The sequence below is a fragment of the Theobroma cacao genome, chromosome 10 (genome assembly GCF_000208745.1).
Source record: "Theobroma cacao cultivar B97-61/B2 chromosome 10, Criollo_cocoa_genome_V2, whole genome shotgun sequence".
Taxonomy (NCBI): domain Eukaryota; kingdom Viridiplantae; phylum Streptophyta; class Magnoliopsida; order Malvales; family Malvaceae; genus Theobroma; species Theobroma cacao.
The window spans coordinates 20915528-20939344 of NC_030859.1; the positions used below are offsets into that span (position 1 = coordinate 20915528).

Consider the following 23817-nt stretch of genomic DNA (forward strand, 5'->3'; position numbering starts at 1 on the left):
ATTTATAGCTTTGGCTCGATCCCACCATGGACCATTTTCTTCCACCGTGGAAGAGTGTCCCTTTGAGACCCATCTATGTCTATCAGCAATAACCCTTTTAATTACATTGCATATTAGAGCAAAAAATGCGAGATTATTAAATTAAATCTTATCGTAATTAAAATTTGACTTAACAGTTGATTATATTTTTTAAAAAAAATTAGTGTTTGTTGTCACATGTAACATATGTGAAAATCCCGGTACCATCCATAGACGATGCTAGTGGGGGTCGACGGGGCTAGGAGTGCCGGCACACGTGAAAATCTTGATACCACCTTAAGATGATGTTAGTGGGGCAAACAGAGCTAGGGGTGCCAAGCAAGGAATTTTGGTATCGACTCGATCCTCCGATGTTGAATGGTTGACTTCCTTGATCTTCCAACACTTGTCAGGCATCACTGGTCATATACATGGTCTTGCAAATTTGCCAAGAGACTGTGTTTTCGGTAAACAGTGGTTCGAGTCTGTGTAAAACTCGTTGTGTTGTTATTGTATTAATAGCTCTTGAAGACTACAAAAACTTATAAAATGTAGTTTCACCTTAAAACCTCTTAACTAGGTTTGTGGTTAAAATTTAAGAATAGTGAAGTGTGATTAATATCTACGAGAAAGACAAAAATTATTCTTTCGTTACCTAACTTGAATAGGGTCGAGTATTAATCTGTTTAAATTACAATAATTGATCAAAATTGATTAAATTTAGTTAATTTTGATCGGTTTTTTCCTGTTTTAAAATTAATTGATTACAAGAGATAGTCTATTTGATTATTTATCGATTTTTGATATTAAATATTTACAATCAAATTGATCGAACCAATCAAGATAAATCGGTTTTAATTATTTTTATTATAATCTAATTTATTTCGATTATTTTTTACAAAAATTTATTAATTTGATTTTCAAAATTTTAAATTGAAGCGACCGACCAAATTCTCACTCTTATTAAATTTGAAAAGTTTTCACATTTATAATAAATAAATTATTGGTAGTCAAAAGAGCTGTCAAAGAAAGAAAGAAAAAAAGCAGAACACTTATCTTTGTACAGTCATAAATCAAATTAATGCGGCTATATAAAGCGCAGGCTTTTGTGTGAAGCAACAATTTGTGAGTGAATCCTTCACTACCGTAACACTAAAGCTAAGACCACCACCTTCTGCTTTGCTACCCTACTCTCTGCTCTTCCTTCTTCTCCATTCCATCAAATGGAAACCAAAGGTTACACCCAAGATGGAACTGTCGACCTTCGTGGCCGCCCTGTCCTTGCCTCAAAGACTGGAAGATGGAAAGCTTGTGCTTTCCTCGTCGGTAAGAACCTGACACACTGTTTTTTCTTTGTCTCTCAATGCAAAGCAGACACTTCAAAAGATTTTCAGGAGTTTTTCTTCTGCTGTTCCATATATGTGAATGAAGACTCAATCTTTGTGCCTTTTTCTTAACAGGGTATGAAGCATTTGAAAGGATGGCTTTCTATGGAATAGCTTCAAACCTGGTAAACTACCTGACCACCCAACTTCATGAAGATACAGTTGCATCTGTCAGGAATGTGAATAACTGGTCAGGATCCGTCTGGATTACACCCATCCTTGGAGCATACATAGCAGATACTTACCTGGGTCGATTCTGGACTTTCACTGTGTCATCCCTCATCTATGTCATGGTAAAACTCAACAAATTCCTTGAACTCATTTATTTATTTTCAATATTTTTAGTGATTTTCAAAACTGTATGATCTGAAAGGCAATTTACCAGTACCATAACTTCCAAATTTTGATGAGGTTTATATTCACTATATTCATCTATCAAGAAGGTCACACCATTTGTTTGGACCATAGTTCTAGATACCGACTATCAGGAAGCCAATTAGATTCATTATATTTGCTCTAGTGGGGGTCCAATGATGAATAGTAAAGCTTTGATTCATTGGGATTAACATAGCTTGGACATTAGCTTGTACCTTGTTCTCCACAAAAACCATAGCTCTGATTTTCATTAGACCCACACAGAAGTTGCCATCCCTGTCTCATTTGGCATTTAATATGGGGAAACTATGCTGTTATAGTGTTTAAATTTATGGAAAATGATTTGCAACAAAAATGAAAAAGACAGGTAATCTGTATCCATTGATGAAAACAGAAAATTAATTCAATATTCTATTGCTAATGGGAAAGAAAAGAAGAGAGATTTCTTGTCATTGATGAGAGACAGAGAGAGAGAGAGAGAGAATTGTTTGATACTTCAGATAACTTCGTTGTTAGTGCTTAATTTGACTTGCACCTGCACATTAAACAATGACTGGTTCATAATTTTCTTGCTTAATACCATACATTTTTTTTTTTGTGTGTGAACATGAGTTTTTTGTTCCTGGAAATTCTTTATATGTGTTGATTAATATATATATATATATGATGATGTAATATGATGAACAGGGAATGACAATGCTCACTACAGCAGTTTCACTGAAATCTTTGAAGCCAACTTGCAGAGATGGAGTATGCAACAAGGCCTCTACTTTACAGATTGCATTTTTCTATACATCTCTCTACACCATAGCAATAGGGGCAGGGGGAACGAAACCAAACATATCAACCTTTGGAGCAGACCAGTTTGATGACTTTAACCCCCATGAGAAGGAGCTCAAGGTCTCATTCTTCAATTGGTGGATGTTTAGCTCCTTCTTGGGTGCCTTGTTTGCTACCCTTGGCCTTGTCTACATTCAAGAAAACTTGGGATGGGGCCTAGGCTATATGATCCCAACAGTTGGCCTCCTCTTCTCCCTGTTTGTATTCTATCTTGGAACCCCAATTTACAGACACAAAGTAAGGAAGACCAAAAGCCCTGCCAGGGACCTGATTCAAGTCCCCATTACCGCCATCAAAAATCGCAGACTCCAGCTCCCTGACAACCCATCAGAACTCCATGAGCATGAGCCTCAACATTACATCAACAGTGGAAAACGGCAGGTCTATTACACTCCAATTTTCAGGTGACTCTTCATTTTTCTTTTGAAATATCTGTGTCCGACACATATCTGACAGACATATGACATCCGAATTGAAGTAACATAGTAATTTGACTTATAATAGACAAACTAAAATATTAAAATTTTCCACTATTAGAAGATAATATAAACTTATAAAAGTATGTGTAGATACAAAGAACAAGTTGAAATGAGAATAAACAGCACTGTCTCATTTCCTATAATCATTGTGGCCTGGAATCTTTGAAGAGCCAGGTCAATTAGAGTTCGTACAAAATTCCAAAGTGCTTTAAATCCTTGGGTGCCAGAACAGGTGCAAGGGGGACCTTCAAAGTCATGTGCATAACTAGGAAATCTCCTGTGCCAAAGGCAAATGTGGGGCTTTTATGGGAGAAAACTTGATAGCCGTTGGCTCAATAAATTCCTTCCATGTGAAACTGTTTCATCAGTACTCCTATTAGATACCCTTCTCTTTGATCAGTGGACGTAATCTCCATGGGGCCAAGCTGTTTCCTGATGGATGAGGTGTCACAGTGAAATGGTGCAGCCCAAGTCTCCCCACCATTATGTTATCAAATTCAGACAGATAATTTGTGAAACACGTTTGGTGGAATCCTTAATTGCATAGCAATAAGTTTCATTTCAAGGTCAACATCGAATTAGAATCTTGAAAATGATTAGGATCCACCATCCCTAACAATTATTACCATGATAAGTACTACTAATTAATGACATAGTGCTTATAATTATAAAATCATCTTATCTTAATTTTATGTGTCATTTCGTAACTCGTTTTTTTTATACAAAAATGTTAATCAATATTTATAAGCACTTTTTTAATGGAACTTTTTTAATAAGCATATACACATTCGTGTTCACAGATTCTTGGACAAGGCTGCAGTGAAAGATGGAAACTCATCAGGTAGGCCACCCTGTACGGTAACTCAAGTGGAAGGAACCAAGCTTGTACTTGGGATGCTCTTAATATGGCTAGTGACCTTGATTCCTAGCACCATATGGGCACAAATAAACACACTGTTTGTGAAACAAGGTACCACCTTGGATAGAAGCTTGGGTTCGAGCTTCCAAATCCCTGCAGCCTCACTCGGGAGCTTCGTGACTCTCTCTATGCTCATCTCTGTGCCGATGTACGACCGCTATTTCGTGCCATTCATGCGTAGGAAAACAGGAAACCCGAGGGGAATCACCCTCCTGCAGAGGCTTGGCATTGGGTTTGTTATCCAAGTCATAGCTATTGCCATTGCTTATGCGGTGGAGGTCCGGAGAATGCATGTCATAAGAGTGCATCAGATCGTAGGGCCTAAACAAATTGTCCCCATGAACATATTCTGGCTGCTGCCTCAGTATGTCTTGTTGGGGGTAGCAGATGTGTTCAATGCTATAGGACTGCTGGAATTTTTCTATGACCAGTCACCAGAAGAAATGCAAAGCCTAGGGACAACATTCTTCACCAGTGGGATTGGGGTGGGGAACTTCCTCAACAGCCTTTTAGTAACAATGGTGGATAAAATAACAGGGAGGGGTGAGAACAAGAGCTGGATTGGAGACAACTTGAATGACTGTCACTTAGATTACTACTACGGATTCCTTCTGGTCATATCTACTCTTAACTTGGGGGCCTTCCTTTGGGCATCAAGCAAGTATGTCTACAAAAGGGAAACCAAAGAAGTGAATGAGGATTGTATTGGAATCGAGAACAAAGCCTTAGAGATTTCTCCACTAGGATTGCAAGTATGAACAAAAAAGCAAAAACATATGGTAAGTGGTATAAAAAGTATTATCATGATATAGCCTTTGTATAATATGTGCAGCAATTAATGTTTTTAATTTCTATATTAATGAAGCAAGTGTAATTCCCTCTGGTTAACACCTAGCAGGACTACTTTTGCATGAATAAATTAGCATAATTTTGATTCCAAAGATGGAGTTATGGAACATTGATCATCAGTCATATGATTCTGTCTGTCCTAACAATGTTTGTCTAACAATATATATTAACTACAATAAATTTTCAGAATCAAAAATCAATTGTAAGAACATGTGATGACATTTTAATTTAATTTATGGAGTTTAAAAGGTCTTCCGTTAATGTATTAAATAATAATCTTCTTCTATGATATACTTTTCCCGTTTCAAATTAGCATTTCAATGAATAAGAATATTGAAAGGTACTTCCCATTCCTAGCAGAAGACTTGATGACAGATGCTCTTAAATCTCTTATTGGTTTGCTTGGAGGAGTTTAGTTACCTTTATTATAAGCAAAGCAAAAGAACTAGTACCAAATTTGGCAAAGAGCAGACATGCAAGACTCTGCAACTGTAGATATATCCTGTCAGCAGGCAATTAAGTGAATTTTCCTTTGCTATTAAGCATTAACCAAGTGCAGATATTTGGGTTTGCTTGGGTTCCGTCCATGGCTTTATCATTGCAATTTTCTATGGAGTTCTATTGCATTTATAAATGACTCAGAGAAACTTATAATCAAGAAGGAAAATGGAAGGCAGGAATTTGCTGGCAAAGCCAAAACATGAACTCAAACCAAAGGAGAAACAGAGCTGCTAGCATGGAAGCCAACACCCAAATATTTCTCAAACTTGACCATTCTCTCCAACACAACGTGCTAGAATGCGAGTTAAACTGCAAAGGAAGATATCTAGTTGCAAAATTGAGATCTTTGGGTCTGTAATGACTTTGGATGTACAAGATCTTGTGAAGGGAATCTGTACAGGTACTCTGGGAAATTTATCAGTGTCGAGCAAGCCGCTTGTTCTGTGTATTTCTCTTATCATCCTTATGGTCTTGTGAAGTGCAGTTCATGGCCTGATGTGATTTTCGCCGTTTAGCTGATAGTCGAGGTCTTAACTGCACAGGATGTGAAATGTTAAAAAACCCTCCAAAGAGACTAAAACAAACGTAAGAGCACATGGTTAGGAGAACCATCCTGAACCCAAAACCACAGAATGTTCTATGCAAGAATAAGAGTGCTTTGATTTGAGGCCAAAGGCAAGTCCAAACCATGAAGGATAATCAATTAATAACTAATATGCTAGAAGACATTTATATAACAGATTACAAGAAAACTTGAAACTATAAAATCACATTTTACCCCACCCGTCCAGTCTCAAGAAGCCTTGTTTCTCTGAAAATACTAAATACAGAGCCTTCAGATATATCTGAACCTAATGATGAGAATGCAATCCAACTTGTTGCAGGAGTTCCTTTTTAATTTTCCTTCTTTGTGAAAAAGAATAAATTTGGCATTTCATACAGTTTTTATCATTTGCAGTGACTTTTCATGTTAAAGCACTTCTATTACATTCTTAAGATAGATATTCTACCAAACACCACCTTTTTCTTTTTTTGAACAACTGATTATGCAGTTTCTTCAATATATCAATCTAATAGCATTTTTCTAAGTTCATTATTTTCTTTCATAATGTTCACGAGCTTTACGGTGCATATTATGGAGTGATCAAGCTCAAAACACATAGGCTTCATTGAACCAGTTGGCCTCGTTTTGGAGGTTCTGTATCCCGCTTAGAGCACCCAATAAATCCCAATCACACACACAATTGTTTTGGATGTATAAATGCCGCGTGGTATATTAATAACTCCTCTTGGTTATAACAAATTTGCTTCCTGGAGAAATGTATAACATTAAATGTAGAAGTAACCTATTTTACATATAAGAGCACTATGGCTCAAACTCAGGATCTCTAACCCAACCCCACTCCACTATTACCACTTGAGCTAAGCCCAAGTTGCAAACATGGCTCAAGGCTTCTTTAACCCTCCTTTCTTGCATTATTTTATATGCAAAAATAACGACAATAAATTGCAACCAGTAATTAATGAAGATAACTAAATGAGAGCATCACCACATACCATCTCAATATACTTGAGTTGCTTCAAAACTTGATCTGTTTCCAGCTCCTGATGGAATAAATACAGCAAACAGTTCAATTAAAGTAAATATATGGTCATGCTCAAAACAATTATGACAGAATAAAATTGAATTTTTATACATTAGAAAAAAGAACTCAAATATTTTCTTGAGCTTCAAGCCTTTTTATTACTGACTAAAACCACATATATCTCTATAATGACTAAAATAAATAAATAACTGGTCTTTCTATAATGACTAAAACAAAAGAAAGTACATCCTGTAGTTGCAGTACCTTGACCAGGAATCCTAGCAGTGTGATAAGAAGGGGGGAGGATGGAAGTGGGTGCAGACGATATGCTATAAAACCTTAGATTGGGGACAACTAGTTCTTCAGGTAAAAATACCATTTACATGACGCTTTAAATTCTGTTTCAGACAGATTAATGGACTACAACCAAGATTCTTTCTAGCAATTGATGACACATGAATAGTAATCACTTTACTAAGTTTTAGTTTTAAGTCGACATCAATGTAATTAAATAGGTACTTGCATTAAAATTAGCTAGCAATTAATGACCCATCAAATATGTTCCAACTTTAAGTTCAAACTTTCAAGTGATACATATTGACATAAATCTTGGACTAGTTTTTCAGTTTCGAAAGAACCAATCAAAATTCTAAAATGATTACTGCTCCATGAAGACATTCCCCATTAATACAAAATCACATATTCTATGTTCAGGTACCATAACCTGAGGTTGCAATCAAAAAACAATGGCATGGGATAGAATAAGGTTACTAAAAGGGTTATCACCTGAGGTACAGAACAATCAGCATGGGATGGATCCCATTGGACAGAGCAGAAGCACTCCCAATCATCAGTTTGGACTTCAAAAAGAGGAGCCCTACAAGAGCAAGAACTAAAATTAAGCATCTTGCATGAGCAATACCAAAACCAAAACTACACCAAGAAAGAAACTTGTAAATTTATGTGCATGTTATATTAAAGCTCAATAGCTCATCTAAGTAATGCTCAGTACTTAGTCTGAACTGAATTCCTCCTGCTCTAGAAAACAGCATAATCATTTTTGTCCTCAATTATCATTATCTACAATATCTTAGGTGTACAACATTGACCAATTTATAGCTGATAAGAAACATGCTATGCTGAATTTCCATCTCCTCAATTTTCAGTTTTTACTATGAGACAGTATTATCCAGAAATCATTAGGCATAGGATAATGAAAACGAAGGTGAACTGAATTCCTCCTGCTCTTGAAAACAGCATAATCATTTTTGTCCTCAATTATCATTATCTACAATAGCTTAGGTGTACAGCATTGACCAATTTATAGCTGATAAGAAACATGATATGCTGAATTTCCATCTCCTCAATTTTCAATTTTTACTATGAGACAGTATTATCTACAAATCATTAGGCATAGGATAATGATAAGGAGGGCCCTATGTGACATGTAATCTGGTTTGAGTAAAAGTTTTTATTGTTTGTTACTAGAGGATCAACTATATCAACATTTATCATGATATAACATGTTTACTTAAAGATACAATTCTATGAGTCAACATTTAAGCTTTTAGACATAAAAGCTATTCCCTAGACAAAAATGCCAAGAGTTTTAGCAAAGACCAACTTGTGCTAACATAAAAAGCAAGCAAGAAAGCAAAATATCCAAAGAAGCAGACTATACCTGCGCCACTTTCCACAGATGGTTCCATTACTACCTCCTATGCCTTCTATGAACTCTCTACATTGAAGCCAGTTCCCTATTGAGCTTACTTTAGATGACTTGTTGCAATTCAGTTCCTATGAAGAAAGATGTGTCAATTCTCCTTAAACGAAATGGTCACTTATCTGCAAATGCTAACCAACACATAAAATTGAAGCCTTACATTGAAATCAGTAAATTCTAAAAGATCCCATTCCAGTGGTTCACCAATGGTATCAACATCACTGCATCATATAACAAGAAACTATTTATGAACAAAAAGATTTGTGGATCAAGAAGGCCTCCATTGAATGCAATTTATGACAGAGGAAGAAACTTGAAACCAAATATGAAAGAAAGCCAACAGCAGAGAAACAAAATTGAAACATGGTCACCAACCAGTCAATCATTTGAGTAATTTTTAACTACATTATACTTTGTATAGCTGACTGATTGATGAATCAAAAAACAAATTGCAGAAAATTGGAAAAGCATAAAGAGGGGAGAAAGTTACATTAATTATAAAGCACTCATAAGAGTTTTTGCCCCTACCCCAAAGATTCAGTCCTTTAAGTTATCCAACTTGGAATTTCTCATACAATGAATCAGAAGATTAATCAGAAAAACTGATTTTGAGGCAACTTTCAAGACCAAGGTGACAAGACTAATCATAAACAAGGCCAAGAACAAGGCAGGATCCAGCAATAATAAATTTTATTTCACCCAAGATTTTGTTCCAAAAATTAGTTCTTGCCCTGAAATCAGAAGTGCTTATGATTTGGGAAAGACAGATACCTAGATTTCTCAATCAATATAACAATGAGACTACTGCAGGGTTATTTAAACAACGATGAAAAAATGATGGAAGATTTAATTCACTTAAAGCATTCAAATTAAACCAATCGGCAGTACGACCAGAATATAAGACCACAACAAGCGTCAAACCAAACTAATGCTGGATGTAACACCATTTTACACTCCTTTTCACATGTACAGTCCATAAAGCAACTGATGAAAATATGCCTAACAGGTGGACCACTACAGCTGGGAAACAAACAGCTAGGACTCTAAAACCATACTAAAGTATCCAATCTATAAACAATTGCAAAGTGTTGGAAAAGCCCAACCAAAATATAGAGCCACAACCAACCCCAAAACAAATTGACATCACATGTAACAACACCTAACAGATCCCAACCCATTCACACAAAAACCACATCTCTATTCTTCTTCAATTTCTCTTTCACAATAACCTATTAAAATGTCAAATGGGTATCACTGACTACATCTGGTACATAATCATGCTTTGTCAATGAAAATCATATTCATTATAAATCCCCAAAGCCGCTTCTTTCATGCACCTCTATTCCAAGAGCTGACTTTCTCCTACTTCAAAGCATGCTTCCACTTTGGAAACGAAACTAGCGACCTTAGTTCAATGCAAATATTCCAACATTAAAATGTATCCTTTGGTCTAAACTTCCTTCCATTTCCTATTTACACTAAAAAGAAAGTTAAAGAAAATCAAAGTGTAGTAATTGAGTTCAAAATGAAAAGTTTAAACAACTTTTATAAAGGGGGAGGGCGGGGGGGGATATTTCGGAGGGTTCAAAATAAAAATTTTCCTGTTTTCAAAGTGAGTGATATACCAATTTGAAGTTTTTCAGAAGCCAACACCAGCCACTAGCCGCCCCCCCCTCTTTTCGCCACCAGGCTTAGACATGATCATAGCAACATACTGGTAGCCCATTCTATAATAGAAGTGGTAATCATTTTGCTATTGTGGCACACAAATCTTTCCAACCATTCTGTAATTAGACTGGCAGCACAACAAGTCATCAAAGAAAGGCTTGGAAAGCCTATCAGTGTAATAGAAAGAAAAGATAAATAGCCTATTAGTTGGCACTGGGTTTCTTCAAGGTCGTTGCAATTAGCCCACTACCAAAGTCAAATTTTTTCAGTTTTATTTTTCTTGGTAAAACTAATGTAGCTTCCCTGTATTTCATGTCCTTTGTCTAGGTCAAGACGGAATCTATAGGACCTATTAGCATACATAATCAATATATAACTATATAAAGTCAAAATATAATTACATTTGTAATCAATATAACCTATTAGCATGCTTTCCCTTTTAATTTTCATACATCCAAGCATAAAACAACAATTTGGACTGCCTTGTTTCAGACAGAATTTCATCTTTCACAAAGGAAGCCTAATTAAAATAATTTGGGAACATAAAAAAATAAATGGAACTTCAAGTAGAATGGAATGGTCATTCATATCTATGTTCAGCTATGTACACAATAAGAGAGCCTCTAAACTTATGCATTCCATATAGACAATTATTTAAAAAAAAACAGTGTGAGAGCTAATTGAACATACTCATCAATTGGGCCTGACCAGTCAGGAACGTCTGCTTGAAAACCCTTGCCAATTCGAACACTAGTTCTATAAGGCTCAGCATCTCTCAACATTAATTCTATTGGACTGGATTCCCCTTCAGATGATACCCCTCTGCATCTGCCCATGCAACCAGTGATACTTGAAGAATTTCTTGCAGTTGTATCCTTGACCATTATTCGCTTCTTTTTCATACACGAAAAACAATACCACTCATCAACTGGTACTTTCTTTATCCTGGGATTGCAGCAACGTAAATGAAATGCTTCTTCACAATTATCACAAATTAGCATCTTTTGTGCAGTTTCTGAACGACCACAAATTTTGCATACCCTGGAACAACTGCTAGCACCGCTAGTCCCAATTTCCTCATTAAGAGGAGCCCTAGAAGGCCCAACTTCCTCAACATTCCCCTGGTTCCGAAGAATAGAGAAGCACCTATCTTTTTCAGATAGATCTTCCCTCACAACTTCAGCAGCTATTACACTAGAGGAGCAGCACTCACCATTTTCATCCATCTCACCTTTAATAGAAGCTAATGCAAGTTCCATATTTGACTTCGATGATGAGCAACTATCATTTATACTGTCAACATCTATGGTTTTCTGCCTAACAGTTTTACGTACATCATCAGAACCGTGGTTGTCCACACCAGAAAATCCATTAGCAAATTCATACTTTGAAATGTGAGGCTCTCTACTGCAAGCAAGAGGCGTCAAAAGATCTCCAGTGGCTACATTTCCATGTCCAACTTGAGAAACTCCATTTTGCTCCATGACTGCCACTGAAAGAGCATCAGAACTGACAACAGAAAGACAATCCCCACTTCTCTTTGAATTCACAGGGGCCTCTGCACAAAAATTGGCAACAGCGGCGCTAGCACTGCTGCTGCTACCCCGCCGTTTTTTTCTCCTACTGTAAACAAGAGTAGGCACAGGACCTTCAGACATTACACTCACAGATGATTGTTGAGAACCAGTTCTTGGTAAGGGAGGGCATGAATACTCAGCCTCTTTACATTCACTCTGAGAAGGGACATCACATTTTGGAGACATCTGCCTAGTTTCATATCCAGGCATCCAATCACTTAAAGAATCTTGTTTCCTGTGTTCAGATACATAATATAGGCCAGCTTGAATTGAACTAGAAATTGAAGTCTCTATCAGCATTTCACTTGATGTAACTCAATCAAAAAAATCTGGGTCTTTTCTCTAGCACCCCTAAATTACTTCCATATAAACTCTCTTTTTGTTCCAATTCCAAACTCGGGTTTCAGTGCATCAACCTCCCTGGGCATCAAATATTTATTCTATTCAATTTCCAACAATATTTTTCAGAAACTATCTAATAAACGAAATTAACAAAAAATACCCAATTGGCAGTAAAAAATATCATGAGAATTTGACATACCCTTTTGCCAGAAAAACAAAGAAATCATAAAAGTTATCTTCTTTCTCCTTCTCTAGCCTTGACCATCCTTTTCTTCCAAGAATTACAGAAAGGGATGTTGGGGTTTTGCAACTTTTTTTACAATATAACAAGAGGCCGGAGCAAAATTAAACGGCTCAAACCTGAAACAAATGTTGCAAATCGAAGCGTATGAGGCAGAACCTGAAGAGGGGCGAGGGCTTTGGGTATTCTTGGTGCCCGGGTGCCTGGTTGAACTGGTGGGCAGTGGGCTTAAAGGTGACTTTTGTAACCAGTCCAACAAGTCTTTTGGCCCTTAAAAGTTCTGAATTTTGCAATTATTTTTCTTTGTAGGTGTGAATTTTTGTAGGTTAATTAGACTCAATTAAATCTTCTTGATATTTTTTCTTCAAAATAAAAATATTCTAAATGTTTTACTACCTAACATTAGAATCTATCTAGAGAATATGTTAAATGGTCTGAATTAAAAATAATGAGATACAAATAAAAATATTATATATAATTAATACAAATTTTAAATGTAATGAATGTTTTACGTATGAATTATTTCATTAAATTTTTATTTTCAAAGTTTTTAGCAATTAGATTGAATACTCACATTTCCATTCTAAAAGGCATACTTATCGAATGAAGGAATGTTTCTTTTATTGATGTAGAATTTGTGACATTCACTTTTCACATAAGAGAAACACCCACTTTAATCGAAATCTATTTCGATTTTAATATTTCTCATAAGAACTTATCTCGATCCTCATATTTTTTATAAGGGATCTCACGTCCATGAAAAGTTAGGTAAGTTTTGATAGCACCTCACAAGCTCACATTTTCGATCCAAAAAAACATATTTGTTAGGGTAGAGAAGACTCTTACTTATAATCCCAACACTCATTCCATCTTTTACCGATGAGATCAATGACAAAAGTTCATGCCTAACTTAATAAAAGTTGTCAATAATGCTAGTTTTGGGATGGGATGCATTCTTTGTCCTTAACTGGCTTCCCGTACCCATCCTCATCCCTATACCGTATTGAGAAGAAAATTTGTCTCCATTTTCACTTCTCACGGGGAATTGTCCACTTATTTTTTGGAATTTAAAAAAGTTTAAATTTAAATATTTAAAGTTTTGTTAATTTATCATGTTTAGCTTATATAATTAATTAAAAATTTTGAACTGAATTCTTTAAATTACATTGTTGTAAAAATTTGGACAATTTCAAATAAAAATCGAAATAATAACAAAGTAAAATTATCAAAATTTCCAACATGCAACATACAAATACAACCAAAACAAAATATAAATATAAAACTATAAAAGCTAACCAAATAAAATTTATAAATTAGAACAATGTCAAGCCATTAATCAATTAACTAAAACATATCTATATTATGTGTAAAGCCATTGTCAAGTTCGATATTACCAATTTAGTGACACCAATTCAATTAACGAAATTATTTAAAAATTAAATTAAAATAATAATATTATTATTATAAATTATAATTATATAAAAATATATTTAATATTTTGTCTCTATATAATCAAATTGAAGTGAAGAATATATTCCACATTGTTACTCTCATCATCATTGGGGAATTCATTTTCCCCATCTTCGTTCTTATGCTTGTGTTTATTTTTTATTTCACAAACCAAACGTTGATGAGGTGAACAATTGAGTCCACATTGGGTTTTGGTGAGATTGACATCCCTAACCTTGATGCGACATGGGTCGTGTGCTTGGCACGAACCATGTGCTACAGTACTGGGTCGTTCTAGCCAGGCAAAGCACAAGGCAAATAGACTGTCCTAAGCCATCGAGACAGAAGGGCAAGGTCCAGGATGTGGCCATGCTCCATTCATTTTACTTCCTCCATTTCAAGGCAAAGAAGGGATTGAAGAAGTCATGTTCAATGGTTTTGTAGTAGCTTACCTACCAAATAGCATTCAAAACCCAATCCTTACCTAAACAGAAGCTTTTCTATTTGGGGCTTTATTTGAAACTTTGGGTATAAAGTCTTGAGTCAGAAGAGTACAAAAAGGTAATCCATCCATTTCATGTGAAAATTGTAGACTTTGTGACAAATTTTAGCCATTTTCATGTAATTGTTGAATAATACATATATGACTAAGAGCTTTGATTTTCTTCATTAAAAAGCAACACCTCATGCTCTTAGCTTTCTTCCACTCCAAGGTCTTCTTTAGAGAATATGAAAAGTAATGCTTGTTATAGAATAATATTAAGAAAATTATTGTATATATTGAAGGTAAAGTTATTAAATTTTACATATTGGGTTAGAAGATTGATGTATGTCTCATTAGAATATAATTATAAAAATTAATAAAATAATTAATTATTAAATAAAGATACGATAATCATTTAACTGTACTTATGAAAACCGTCCGTTTAATAATATGACAATGTATATATACTTACAAAATGTTATCTGTTTTGACGAAATTAATCCTTTTAATATATACTTAAAACATATATAGCATCTGATAAAATCCTAAATGAATAACATTTTTAACATAATATCATATAGAATTATCGTGGATCGAGCCTACACGGTCTTCTTTTTTACAAGTCTAGTTCAAATCTAATCCAACTCGTTTATTTAATTATTATTTTATTAATATAATAATTGAATTGAATCGGATCAAATTAAATTCGAGTCGATTTGGAAACAAGTCAAGCCCACAAACCTAGATAGATAACTCAACCCTTCCTCGAATCAAAGTAATCGAAAATAAGGTGTGGCCATGTCCTCATAATGTGACAAGAAGAGTCATACTCTTATCTTTGTCTTTGTGACATGAAAATGTAACCATTTCCATTCCTTTTTAATGTCTACCAACCAAGCCATTAAAACCATAGGCAAGTACATCAACCCAGTTGTCCCTCTTTTCCTCCATGCATTAAAATTATTTTAACTAGAACCAACTTTGAGATAATGACCAAGTGGAGCAAATCATACATACGTGGAGGCAGGCTTGAGGCAGAAACTCTAAAGAGGACAATTGAATCGACTTTGGTCATTGAAAGACATAGCTGTCGGCACTTTTCCATAACTACTCCAGTTGACATGAACAATGTAAAAGGAATCAATGCTTTGAAATGTTAAGCAGATGGTCTTTTCCTTGCCTTATCTTAAATCCTTTTTCTTTTTCACCCTTTACATTTGTTTTATAACTATGGCTTTATGCATGCTTGCTTAGCCACCAAGTTCCAAGTACATTTTTACTTAGTCAATCTTCAAATGATTTTTGGGTTTGAACTCAAATTTTTTTTTCACCATGTAAGAAGACAATTGGGGGCTATATTTGGACTGGGAATCATATCAGATTGTATTATATTTTAGGGAAAGCTATTCAACCTAACTTTACCCTTAATTTGGAAGATTCAATGACATACACTGCCTTTGGTTCTTTCTCTAATTTCTCAGATGCCAATCTTCACACTCAATTCTCATTATTATTAATCATTACTATTAACTTTCAACTTCAATATTCAAGTCTTATCATATGTACAATTGATCTAATTTTATGTTGGAATTTATTTACCATATATGTTGGTTTGTTTTGTTTGATTTATTTGATTACCTATTAAAAAGGTTTATCTATTTGATCAAATGTTGCTTTCATTCTAGATTTAGACGGATATATCATATGAGACAAAATAAAAAAGAAACACTTATGGTGGGCTTTTTAGTGCATTGGAAAAGAATGATCTTAAAATTCCTACTTAAGTTTATAATTTTACACAAGTCAGTCCGCATGATCGAATTAATCACGTCTAATTTCCTTAATTACCAACCAAGATTCCTTTCAAGGTAATTTGGTATTGAATATATGAACATAATAATTGATTGTGATTATCATTTTTAGTTGTACTTATAATTTCATCGGAACAATCATATGTATTAAAGAATTTGTCTATAGTGTCACTTTTTGATCTAAATTTACGGACGAATATGTCATGTGAGACAAAATGATAAAGAAACACTTATTGTAGACTTTTAAGTGCATTGGATAAGAATAATTTTGAAATTTTGATTTAATTTACAATTTTCCACAATGTCATTGTTCTTGATCTAATCACATTTATTTTCGATATTGACTAACCAAGATTCCCCTCGAGGTAATTTGGAATTAAATAGTAACGTAAATTGCCATTTTCAATTGGACTTGTAATTTCATAAAAAAAGTAGATCATGTATTGAAGAATTTTGTCTATTTTACCAAGTGTCGCTTTTGTTCTAAACATACAACGAATATGCCATATGAGACAAAATAAAAAAGAAAGACTTAAAGTAGACTTTCTTGTACACTAAATGAATAATCTTCAAATTCCTATTTAATTTACAATTTTAAAAAAGTCATTGTGCTGACCTAATAATATCTAATTTCGTTATTGACTAACCGAGATTCCTCTCGAGATAATTAGGAATTGATTTTGAATGTAATAATTGATCGCGATTTGTCACTTTTATTTGCACTCGTAATTTCATAAAAACTAATCACGTATTAAACAATTTTATTTATATTTTATCAAGTGTTACTTTTTTTTCTAAATTTACGGACGAATACATCAAAATAATAATCTTAAAATTCCTATTTAATTATACTTTTACAACAAGTAATCGTTATCGATCTAATCACATCTAATTTCATTATTGACTAACCAAGGTTATCAGATATATGTGACATGTTTGTCAGACAGATATGGAAGCCCCTCCAGGCTTTAACTTGTTAAGGCTCTCTGAGCCTTAGTTGAACAATTCAGAGACGCTTCTGGCTTTAATTATCAGGTCCAAGTAAAATCCGGGTTGTGTTAATAAATGCAGTAAATTGACTCGAGAGGGACACCCCCAACGATCAATGTTTAATACGCCATTTTAAATGTTTCGAGTTCAACTCTTCCGGCGAGTCTTCGGCTGAGTCAGATGAGAAAAGATAACGTCCCTTTATATATAATTTAATATCACATGTATAAAAAAAATTAAATGTCATAAATTAGTAGCGGAATCCATCAAAGATAGCTAATTTAGAAGTTTCGAGTTGAATTCTTCAAATAAGTCGGGAGAAAAAAGATAACTACCTGTTTTATATGTATAGTCTAATGTTACATGTGTCACAGAAGATTAAATAATGGAATCCATTAAAGCTAGCCGAGATGCTAAAAGATTATGCCTTCGGTTAAGGGTTATTGAATATAATCTTGCTTCTTTTTCAAAAGTAGTAGTCAAATTTTGCTGTTTTTGTTGTCATAAGCTCAAGTCTTCACCAAATCATTAAGATTGAAGCTGTCTCAATTGGGGGGGGAGGGGGGACCAATGGCTTTGAAATTTTGCTACCAACAAAACTGGCCTTCTTGACAAATGGATGTGAAACATCATAGCCAAGTCGTTAGGAAGTGATGTTTTTCAAAGAAAAACGCGTTCTGACAAGCAGGTAAGTCTTAATCTGCACTTTTTTTCCTTTCAATTGAATATCATCAGTCAAATATCAGTTTGTTTATGATAATTTTGTTTTTCACACAACGTTAAAGAATTGCCATGCACATTCAAAGAGTCTACGTGTTAGGTAACCTGCCGAGTGTGATAACGGCCTTGAGAACATCTCTATATAAAGCAAAGGTTTTGCCACGGTTTGTTTTCCAAGCCAAACCAGTATATTTGATCTGATTCTAGTACTTCCCCATGGCTTCTTCTTCTTCTTCCAAGTTTCTTCTGACTTTGCTTCTCCTTGTTCTTGCCTTGGGGAGCAGCAATGCTCAACTTTCAACAAATTATTACTCCAAAACATGCCCCAAGCTGTTTCCCACTGTGAAATCCACTGTTCACTCTGCTATAATGAAAGAGGCCCGGATGGGTGCCTCCCTGCTTCGATTGTTCTTCCATGACTGTTTTGTTAATGTAATTATTCTTCTCCCCATTCTTCCAAACTGAAATATATCCATAGTCCTATATGTTACAGCTTTTACTAAACTAGACAAAAAGGTCAAATACAAAGAAAGGATAATAGTATTATATATTTTATTGATGTCAAGTCTTATGTCTGAAGCTTTTTACCTGAAGTTTTTTATTAGGAACATGGCTTTCTTTGTTTGACTTATGTCAAAAAGAACAGAAATAAACAGTTGGTTTCCAAAGGAAACCGACCAAATTGACCATTTTGTTATTGGTCTAATGGCCTTGCTTTGCAATCCTTTTTTCCATGTAGGGATGTGATGGATCATTGCTACTCGACGACACATCTTCCTTCACCGGGGAGAAAAATGCTGCCCCAAATCGTAACTCTGCTCGAGGGTTCGATGTGGTTGACAACATCAAGTCTGCAGTTGAGGATGTTTGCCCTGGTGTAGTTTCATGTGCTGATATCTTGACTATTGCTGCTAGAGACTCTGTTGCCATTGTAAGTTCCTGGTTTTGATTATATATTTTCAATCATCTAAGCAGATCTTAGTGATAGTTTCGATTGAGAAAGTTAAAATTGAGACAATCACATTTTGGTTTTGTAGCTTGGAGGCCCCAACTGGGATGTGAAACTCGGAAGGAGAGATGCTAGGACTGCTAGCCAGGCTGCTGCCAACAACAGCATTCCTCCTCCAACTTCTAACTTGAACAGACTTATTTCTAGATTCAATGCTCTTGGACTTTCCACCAGGGACATGGTTGCTTTATCTGGTTTGCTCCTATCTCCTCTCTGCCTTTCTAGAAAATCAATTTGAACTACTAGACAATTAGAGTTTATATTCAATACACTATCGTCTACGTTACATTGACTCTTCACATCATCCTAACATACCCATATTTTCACCATTCATAGGGGTATAATACTTTGATTCTCAAAATTAATGTAAGAAATTGTCAAAAACATATATAGCATACTATTGTTATGTGACATGGTATGTCTGTCACATTTATTTATCCTAAATGCTATTGTTAAATTCAGGTTCTCACACAATTGGACTAGCAAGGTGCACATCATTCAGGCCTAGGATATACAACGAGAGCAACATCGACAGCTCTTTTGCTCAAACAAGGCAGAGAAACTGCCCAAGGACAACAGGCTCAGGGGACAACAACTTGGCACCCCTTGATATCCAGACTCCAACATTTTTTGACAACAACTACTTCAAGAACCTCATCAACAGGAGAGGACTCCTCCACTCCGACCAACAGCTGTTCAATGGGGGCTCCACGGATTCCATCGTGCGGGGTTACAGCAACAACCCGAGCTCCTTCAGTTCTGACTTTGTCACCGGCATGATCAAGATGGGAGACATCAGTCCCCTCACTGGATCAAGGGGAGAGATCAGGAAGAACTGCAGAAGGGTGAATTAAGTGATGGGTTGATGTTTTTGTCTTCGGAATAAGAAGTAGAAGTGTTGGAAATTTTGCTTCCTCAAAGCTTGTGGTATCAGTTAAGAACTATGATTATGTGTTTGTTCATGTTTTCCAAGCTGTTCAATGTCTTAGGACCAGTTGCTGAGACTTTTGTGATGAAGAAATGAGCTTGATTTATAATTCTAATTATTTTCAGTATTAGCATAAAAGAAAATTTCCCTTCTTGTGTTAGACCCTGTTTTCAACATTGTGATCATATGCAAGTCACAGGCAATCGAAAGCTTAACCTTTGCCAGCTACTAATTGACTCTAGTCATAGTTGATTTTCCTTTTAATAATAACTAAATCAGAAAATAAATGATTCGATTTTAAATTTTTTTAAAAAAAAATTAACGCGTAATCGTCTAATTGGATCAAACATAATAAACCAAACCCAAGACATCACATTCTCAAGTTTAGCCATTCTAGACCATAAGCAAATTGGAGAATTAAGTTGACAGACCAAGCACAAGCTCCTACCCCATGTTTGAGTAATTTATTCATGCCATATTTAGTATAGGATTTGAATTTCAATGACATTTTAATGCCATATTTTGTACAGGTTTGTGTTGATTGTAAACCATATAATAATACTACTCTCTCTGCCTAGAAACAAACTTGGACTTTTAGGCAGTGGATGGGGGCTTGTGGACCTAACAAAATAAGCCCAATTTCAAGATATGAGGCCTTGTTAAGCATACCAACTTGGAAGACCATTAACACAAAAATTAAAAATAAACAAATTGGGCATGGGTCGAATCTCCCACAGGGAATGGCATCTTTCTCAGGAGGAACAATAAAGAAAAAAGGACATGGTAATGATAGTAAGAAAAATATTAGTTATGTCATGTTGCTGACATTCAAATATTGACATGTTTGATATTGAGAGTAATAGCACACTAGATTTTCTTCACAATTACAAGGATTTAACACTTTCCTTGGTTGACTTAATCATGCTGATTATATATTCATATTACCATTCACCAATAGTTATTTATCAAGATATCGTGGCACGTGACCAGGATTAATTTTCTAATTACTATGCTTATCGATGCGATTAACAAGTTAAGAACTGTCAAATGATACCATAGAAAAATTGAATGATTGGGATTAATTCATGACAAAAATGGAAAGCTTAAGAAATTCTAGAGGTCAGTATGGTTTTAATTTATTTCTGAATGTTGAACTTTGGAACTGTGGAATCTTAAGTAAACTTAATTTATTGTAAGAATAACACCTGACAACTGAAAGAAGAAGTTTGTGGGTGGTACAACTTAATCTAATCAGGAGTTGCTAGCCCAACATTAATGCCATAGCAGTAAAAAACTCTTATATATATTCTTCAATTATTTCTGATCATAACAATAATAATTTTTCTGTAATAATCTAATCTTAGTAGTCTTCAAACATCATTCCCTAAGAGCATCTCATGTAACAGCTGTCTTCTGTCCTAAAATTGCCAAGATTCCCCTCTGATTACCTTACTCTACATATTTTATATATCTAGAGTAATTTTTAGAGTTTCTATACCAAAGAAAATCTCCCAATAATGTTTTTTTTTTTCTCATTTTTGGCTTCTAGAGATAGTGGGGAAAGCAGACATGCTTAGAGGGAGAGACATAGGTCAATTGGGGTAATTAAGGGCCTAGGATTCTGTTTTTCACCATCATCTTCATGTCGTCTTGGCTATCTATTGGTTGAGCTTTAAAATCAATAGAATTCTAACTTGAATTTAATTTGAAATGATTCGAAATTGAAATAATTTAAATTCAAAAGAACCCGAATTCTAAATAATTTTATTCAAAAATTTTTAACAATAAAACAGTCTCGAATTTAAAATAATTCAATCTCTTATAATCCGAACCCAAAATGACCCCACATGAACCCATCTTTTTGCCACCTTTAGCCATAAGCTCCTCCTACTTTCTTCAGCCTCCAATTCTTGACAAACTCACTCTCCAGCCTATAAACATTTTGTTCTTTTTCCAATGACTGCAGAAATTAATCCACTCAAGTCTATTATTCATTCCAACCAAATTCCTAACTACATTGACTACAAGCAAAACACTGAATGGTTTGACTGATTTGTGCTTATATTAGTGGTCACCCTTATTTGATTTTGAGGGTAGAAAATCTCTCATAATGCTAGAATTAGCAAAGGTCACATCTGCCTCTAAAATTGCATTATCATCATCAACTATTATATCCACTTTCATTTTCAAGCAGTTCTTAAACACATGACTGTTAATTTGTTCATATCCAACATATAAAATAAAGCAGTATATATAAGAGACTGGAATAGAGATAATGATATAACACCAGCCACTTCAAAATTCTTCAAAAGTTGTTGTAGAGATATATGAGATAAGGGTATTTGATTTTATATTTTTTTTTTGTTATATTACAATTGAAATTGTTAAGAAAATATAACTGGGGTTAGAAAACAAAGTATATATATACGAGTAATCATAATTTGATTCAAATAAACCCTTATACTTTTATTGATTCTTACTGCAATTGAATCAAATTATGATTATTATTGTATATATACTTTGTTTTCTAATCAAAATAAGCTTTTATATTTTTATTTTGAGTCAAATAAGCTCTTATAATTAATGATTGACTTAGTCAAATACCCATTGTTATTCTATATCGTATGACGCTGACGTAGCATACTAACATATCATAATTGATGATGATATATCATGCAAGTATATTATAATTAATGATGAGGTAACATACTAATTTGGTATGATACTATGACCATGTGACATTTTTCACATTCCATTTCAATATCATGTAGGTGCCATGTAGATATAAAATGTCAAATGGTATTTTGACTAATGATAATTAATCAATCATTAATCATAAAGACTTATTTAATCTAAAAGAAAAATATAAAAGCTTAATTGAATGCAGTAAAAAAATAAAAATTTATTTAAAATTTTTAAATAATTTAGAGACTTATTTGAACATTCTGCTAATTTTTTTAAATAAATCCCTTCCAATTAATTCTTCCCCTATAAGAGAAGAAGCAAATTTATATTATATCATTTAAGATCATGCAAATCTACACATTCTATTTTGGATTATGTAATATTTGTTACTATGGCCTATTCTATCATTCATGCATATGTATACTCTACAGTCTATGGTCACATTAATTAATGAATGAAAATTTTTATTGCTAGCTCCTCCCTTTGTTTCAATGCAGTTCCCAACCTTGTTGAATTGAGACCACAGATTTTTTATCTTGGAAGATAGTGAGAAGGACAAGTAGAATATGCTTTTGATTTATCTTAAATTAATGAGGGACAATAAAAAGAGTTGAAAGGGGGATGTATGTGGACAAGGTGATAGAGATGCCATCATTTCAAGCAACCGTGACATGAGACCAAATTCCAGCACATCTCTTGGGATTCTTAGAGACTCAAACAGTGGGAGATCTATATTGTTTCCATCAAATGTAATATACATAACATATATATATATATATATATATATATAAACGTATACATTTATATATATGTATGAATTTTATATATATACTATTTATATGTTCATATATACATTATGGTATACGTTTTATGCATATGTCCATTAATAAAGGTATACATAATCATTCGTATATTTAAATTGTAATAGTAAGATGGTATCAGGATACAAATCATAAATGTAGAAAGAGAAGTATAATGGAGACAAAAGCAAAGTAGACAGAGAAGTATATGTACACATAGCTGCTCATACATTGGAAGAGAAGTATAAAGAGGACAACAATGAAGTAGAAAGAAAAGTATATATACGTGTATTTATACATAGAAAGGAAAGTATAAAGGAGGAAAGAAAAGAGAATAGGAAATGGTGATGAATGGAATAAAGCTGCCCATAGCTTGCTTACTTAAACAATTCAAAGTTCCTAAAACCCTCTTCCCACACGCCAAGGAAACCCAAGGTT

General features: G+C 34.3%; 3 protein-coding genes across 4 annotated transcripts; 2 read left to right on the plus strand and 1 right to left on the minus strand.

Annotated features, from left to right (window-relative positions):
• On the plus strand, nt 1121-4959 carry LOC18587404 (protein NRT1/ PTR FAMILY 5.1). Its single transcript, XM_007011158.2, has 4 exons — nt 1121-1344; nt 1479-1696; nt 2466-3022; nt 3898-4959. The coding sequence occupies exons 1-4, from the start codon at nt 1242-1244 to the stop codon at nt 4772-4774; spliced, it is 1755 nt and encodes a 584-aa protein (XP_007011220.2). The 5' UTR covers nt 1121-1241; the 3' UTR covers nt 4775-4959.
• Nucleotides 5382-12699, minus strand: LOC18587405. Of its 2 annotated transcripts, XM_007011161.2 has the most exons (7): nt 12462-12699; nt 11034-12340; nt 8836-8896; nt 8634-8749; nt 7739-7829; nt 6924-6971; nt 5382-5900 (listed from the first exon to the last, which is right to left on the minus strand). In XM_007011161.2, the coding sequence occupies exons 2-7, from the start codon at nt 12218-12220 to the stop codon at nt 5784-5786; spliced, it is 1620 nt and encodes a 539-aa protein (XP_007011223.2). In that variant the 5' UTR covers nt 12221-12340; nt 12462-12699; the 3' UTR covers nt 5382-5783. The 2 variants fall into 2 exon arrangements, with proteins under 2 accessions (XP_007011223.2, XP_017984792.1); XM_018129303.1 differs by having other exon boundaries at nt 11034-12699.
• On the plus strand, nt 18115-20054 carry LOC18587406 (peroxidase 4). Its single transcript, XM_007011167.2, has 4 exons — nt 18115-18389; nt 18697-18888; nt 18995-19160; nt 19429-20054. Exons 1-4 carry the CDS (start codon nt 18174-18176, stop codon nt 19818-19820), a joined length of 966 nt encoding a protein of 321 aa, XP_007011229.1. The 5' UTR covers nt 18115-18173; the 3' UTR covers nt 19821-20054.